General features: G+C 39.5%; 1 protein-coding gene across 1 annotated transcript in view; it reads left to right on the forward strand.

Moving 5' to 3' along the window:
• Nucleotides 1-5,378, forward strand: part of LOC137111493 (collagen and calcium-binding EGF domain-containing protein 1-like) — a 29,948-nt gene extending 24,570 nt beyond the window's left edge. The window contains exon 11 of the mRNA XM_067495097.1: nt 958-5,378. Within this exon, the coding sequence (XP_067351198.1) occupies nt 958-1,146 (189 nt within the window). The 3' untranslated portion in view covers nt 1,147-5,378. The remainder of the gene's footprint in view (nt 1-957) is intronic.
• The last annotated feature ends 622 nt before the right edge of the window (nt 5,379-6,000 follow it).

Genomic DNA, 6,000 nt, shown 5'->3' on the forward strand with positions numbered 1-6,000 from the left:
ATATCCGTCCAATCTATGATCTGTCACCCCTTATCCTATGTGGGTCGCGGTGGGGCTGGAGGCTATCCCAGCTGTCATCGGCCAAGAGTCCGGGTACACCCTGGATAGCTTGCCAGTACATCGCATGTCCACAGAGAGACATACACAGACAGACAACCATTTGCATTCACATTCACATCTACGGGGATTTTAGATTTATCAATTAACCTAACATGCATGTTTTTGGACTGTGGGAGGAAACCGGAGTACGGGGAGAACATGCAAACTCCACGCCCAGATTAAACACATATTATTCATATTTAGAAAAGCAAAATATAGTGTCTTTATTTTGTAATGTGATACACATATACAACAAATCCATATACTGTATGAAAATAAACAGAAATACACATTTTATTTTTTATTTACCCTGTGCTTGTCTGGGTTTCCTCTGGCTACTCCGATTTCTTTCCACAGTCAAAAACATGTATGTTAGATTAATTGGTGGATCTAACATTGGCAGTAGGTGTGAATGGTTGGTTGTCTGTCTGTGTGGCCCTGCAATAGACTGGCGACCTGTCCAGGGTGTACCCCACCTCTCACCAGATGACAGGTGGAATAGGCAACCCTAAAAGGATAGGCAGTGGCAGATAATGGATGGACTGATGTACTTCTCTTTATTTCTGCATCTGCTAGTCTGTTAAAAGTTATCAATGCACATATCAACTTTATACATAAATTTATCTCTAATTTTGTGTTTAGATATTGGATGTCAACTAAACCTTCTTTTAACAAGATGAGAACATGGCCATTGAATTGGATTTTGCAGTGGTTGTATTTACTGTAATCAATGTAATTTAAACACTACGTCCGTGCATTGTCTGTATTTTGTATTATGTCTTAGGTGTATTTCTTTTTTGTGTAATCAGGCATCAAAGGACCTCTTACTCAATTCCCCATTTTCCCCACTGTCTCCAGGGCCCACCTGGTTCCTTTGACTTCCTTCTTCTTATGATGGCCGATATCCGTAATGACATAATTGAACTGCAAGAGAAGGTGTTTGGGGAGCGGCGAGGCATCTCTCTGGACAGCCCCCCACATTCCACTGGGGAAGTGGATTTTGTAGAGTGGGGCTCTGGACAAGGAGATCTCATGCTTAACACCTGACCTTAGACAAAAAACAGATACTCTAACGACAAACTTGACGTTTTCCTCCTCTGATAAAGGATGCTGGTGGCACAGTTCATGTAAATAATTTCTAATCTCAACACTGCCACAGACAATAAAACAGGGAGATACTGTCTGGCTGTCTTCCATATGCTGTGATGTGAGTGAGGGATGTGCGTGCAGGACAAGATGCAGTGTGAGCCTTTATGGGTCTCTGAGATGTACCTTTGAGCTGAACCACTTCAAACGATGAACTTTATCATCTATATCTCTTCCTGTTCCTGAGTCCAGAGAAGCTCTGCAGCCACTGACAGTTTGCCTCAAGGGTCTTTGGTACAAAGAGCCAGGACCTGCACCGTGAACTTCCCATGCACCTGTCTGTATTGGACAGAAACAGTAGGCTCATGCCTGATGCATTGCTGGAACTGTACAACTGAATTCAAGTATGATAAAAATGTACAGCCGCCATAAATTCATCTAAACATAATCTGAAATGTTACATGTGCAAAACATCAGTGTTTTGACAAAAACTATTAAATAAGTAGATATTCCTGGTATTCTGCTTAGCAATGTTATGCAGTATCAATAATTAAGCAAACAGTTGCAGACAATAATAAGCTTCATATATATTTGTGGATAATTGCCATCAAGAGATGCAGAGAATCTGCTATTTTTCTTTACCATTTATGATGAAGTGATTTTTAACCACACATTTTTCAAGAACACATTCTTTCAGTACAAATGAAGAAGGGAGGATGCTCAAAATTGTGTGTGTGTGTGTGTGTGTGTGTGTGTGTGTGTGTGTGTGTGTGTGTGTGTATGTGAAGCAGCTGCCAAGAAAGGCTAACTACTGTAGATGTGAATCTAGATTAATTTAATAGGAAGCTACCACCAGCTGCTGGTTTAATAAAATAAGAAATAATGTGTTTAACTTGTGGGCTTTAAGAGAAACTGGGAGACAGATTGTGTTACAGTTGGACAAAGCAGGTTAACTATTTCCAGTTTAATGTTACATTGTGCTTTCAAGCCTTGTGTGATTGTAGCTTCTCCAAGCTCAATAATTAAAATATCTATTATGTGTAAATATATGTAAAACAGAAACCTTGAGCTTTAAAGGAACTAGTTTATCTCAGAATATCCTCAACTGTCATTTTAGCACCAGTTCAACACTTCATCTACATAGGAGATTTCATGCATTTGTAATTACCTTTAAGGACCGGATTGTTGTTTCCCACTTGGTCACTCATACGTTTGGTGTACATATACAATACAAAAGTATATAATGGAGTTTGAAATAGTTCTCTAAACTGCACATATCAAAGCTTAAGAAACATTTAGTCAGGATCAGTAGCATTCTATTGGTTTATTCTGTATGTCCAACTAAAAAAACATGCTTACTCTATGTGCCCATCCCTAAATCCCTAGAACATCCCTAAATGTGTAATGTCCATCTAATATTACAGTGGTTGAAAGTTAGTGCTCAGATCAGTTGGCTAACATTTCTTGCTATTTTTTTCTACCCAGTCAGTTTTCCTGCTTCTAAATAATATTTTAAAGCCTCTCAAACAGCAGAGGGTGCTAAGTCTCAGATAATCCTTTCAAAAGCTTCCTCATGATTGTATTTTAGTGGACACTGGCCAGGTAAATTACCAAAGTCTTACTGGGCATCACATGATTACTATCTATAAATATTAATAATTTCCCAAACACACAAGTTATGGAAAATACGTAAATCATCCCAGTACATTGCTGTGCTCATGATCCTCAGCACTGAGTGCTGGACCATAGCGTGGCTGGGTGCTATTAAGAAAAGTGTAAATAACAGAGGTCAGAGGTCAAATGCCTTGGAATTAACAGCCCTGAGGGATAATTACAGACCATGTGCTGTCAGAAGGGGGCCTGTCTGGGCTCGTAGGCAGTACCAAGGTTTGGAGTGTGTTCAGTCTGAAAAAGAACACACTGCACGTTTCATCTGCCGTGGTCGACGTCACACTGTCTGAAGAGATCTCAGTACACTGTGCCCGTGTGTGTGTGCAAGTGTGTGTGCGTGTGTGTGTTTCAGAAAGACGGCGTGAATATATACAGTGTATTTACACTGGCAGGAATATATCCAATGAACACACTGCCAGATATAGCCAATAAGTAAGAGATTTCTTTAAAAGTTGTATAGTCTTGAGATATGCTGCAACTAGATCGAATCAATACAGAAGACGCAGTGAAAGGGCAAATTTTTTCAAGAAAAGTACAAGTGTCCTCCATGAAAATAATAAAAGAAAATAAGAGAGAAACCAGTCTGCAGAGACACTGTGAGTATGAGACTATGAGTTGCCAAGAAAAAACATTACTGGTTTGGCAAATCATAAGAAAATGTTAGCCAAGATGGACACAGTAGATGACTGGTATAAAGTCTTGTGGACTGATGAAGTTTGAGGTGTTTGAATCCAAGTAAGCATCGTGTCAGGTGCAGAGCTCATGAAAAGATATAAGTAAAGCATGGAAGTGAAAACATGATGATCTGGGAATGTTTTGGCAATGGGACAATGGGCCATCTGCATCGTTGTCAAGGCATCCTCAATCAGTATGGCTACCACTCCATACTGAAAAGGTATTGCCATTCCCTCTGGGAAACAGCTGATTGGGAATAACTTCATTTTGCAGCAAGACACTGATCCTAAGCATTTTTCCCAGTTGTGTAAAAATTATCTGGAAAAGAAAGTAGCTTCTGGAAAACTCTGGGTGATGGCTTGCCCAGGTAAATCACTAGATCCGAACCTCTTCAAGCTGGTGTAGACAAAAGCAGGACTGAAGAGTTGTGGATCAAGTGTGATTTTTGTTTTTTCGGTTTTTTTTGTTTTGTTTTTTTTATAAATTTGCAAAGATTTCAAACAGACTTCTTTCACCTTTTCATTATGGGGTTTGTAGAAGTTTGAGGAAAATAATGAATTTGATCTATTTTCGAATAACGCTGTGACATAAGAAAATGTTGAAAAAGTTAAGTACTTGATTAGAATCTACAGTTGTCAGATTGGTTGAATATGTTGGTCGTATGTTAGAAAGGTGCACACCTGTGTAAACTGTATAGTGTGCCTTAATTCACACTGCATGTCAGAACAAAGATTAAGACATGAAGTTCTGCAGAGCTCTGCGATAAAATGATGATAAGACAGTGGTCAGGTCAGGCATTTGAAATCAGCAGGACTCCTTGAGCTGGGTGAACCGTAAAATTGCATAACCAGAAAAGAATCTTAGAGAGGTAACAGAGACGTACAGTTAATATCCTTGAAGAACAAAATTTATTTTGCAGTGCACGTGACCCAAGGCTGGAGAGAGGGTCCATGACAATGAGTTGAAGCAGTGGTGCAGTGGCTTCGGCACACGTCTCTGACTGTTGTTAAGTGGCCCAACCAAAGCTCAGGCTTAAACCCCAAAGACCATCTGTCTTGAGAGCTTGAGGGGACCGGGTGGACAGGAAAAATGGGATAAACTGAACACGGCATTTTAATGTCCAGTTTATTTTGTTTTTGTCTTTTTGGCCTATCCCGTGAGTTTGGCGTTGCCAATATGCATTATTTATAATTAATGTGTGTATCCCAGTACACGCATCTGTGTGTGTGTGTGTGTGTGTGTGTGTGTGTGTGTGTGTGTGTGTGTGTGTATGTGTGTGCGTGTATGTGTACGTGAGTTACTTGACAGGCTTCTCCCAACAGCTCCTCCCCCTGCCGTGCGGTCAGTGCTCACGGTAGAGTCATTGCCCGGGCAACCAGGATCAGGAAAAACAACATGAAACAATTCAAGAACCATGTCAGTGAGAGAATGGCAACAGCCTGAAAGAGATTACCTCATTTCCTTCAACACTTGTCATGCAACTGGAGGCTTTCCCCTCAGCCTGTAGGGGACAGCAGAGACAGGGTCAACAAAGTGTATGTTGAAGCAAAAAGTTCACAACCCACATGAGACTAAATCTGTCCATCACGAGATAAGCAATGGGAACAATCACGATGCTATTTTCAGTAAGGTACTGTGGAAAATGACTTTAATTTTACCATCTTACAATATCAAAGAAACGAAGCAGAGCTTTTGCAACCAATACCAATGCATTAAGGATGACATGTGCACAAAACCGTCATTTATTCACTTAGAACTCTATGTAAAAGGTTGTCATCAAATCAGTCTAACTTTCAAATTGTCGAAATGCCCCCAAAAGATAAAATAAATAAATGTATCCATCCATCCGTTATCTGTAACCGCTTATTCTGTCCAGGGTCGGGGGGGAAGGGGTATTTGTGTACATGCGTGTGCGTGCATGTGTGTGTGTCTAAATAAGAAGCTTTTACAAATACGATGTACTTTTGTTTATTAATAATTTTAATAATGTACTTGAGAAATTTAACGGAATTAAAAAAAAAAAAAATTGAAACCCTCATTTTTAGTTAGTGGTAGTACGACAAATACGAACACTTTTATTTTTAACCTTCACGTGAAATGATTTGTCAGTAGAAAAATACACTTACAGTACGATTATTTTAGTAAGGGCTATTGAGGCTGCTGGATCCCTGCATAGACATTGACAAATCATTTCATTTGCTGCACTGTAGCCAAATATGTGGATTTTGGTATTTATTTAGCATTTCTGAGCTCCTGGGGGTCAGTTATTGGATACAGTGAAAGCACAATAAGAGGTGGCTAAAGGATTATCTAAACACTTATTGCATTGTTCTTTAATAATTCATTTGTCCTTTACACCAGACTTTTATCAACACTATTTATTCCTTTAAAATCAAAAGTTAAAATCCTTTTACCAGCAAACTCAAAAATGTAATCTAGTCTTGGGGCAGCTGTAGCTCAGCTGGTAAG

Source organism: Channa argus, chromosome 2 (assembly GCF_033026475.1).
Source record: "Channa argus isolate prfri chromosome 2, Channa argus male v1.0, whole genome shotgun sequence".
In the NCBI taxonomy this organism is placed as follows: domain Eukaryota; kingdom Metazoa; phylum Chordata; class Actinopteri; order Anabantiformes; family Channidae; genus Channa; species Channa argus.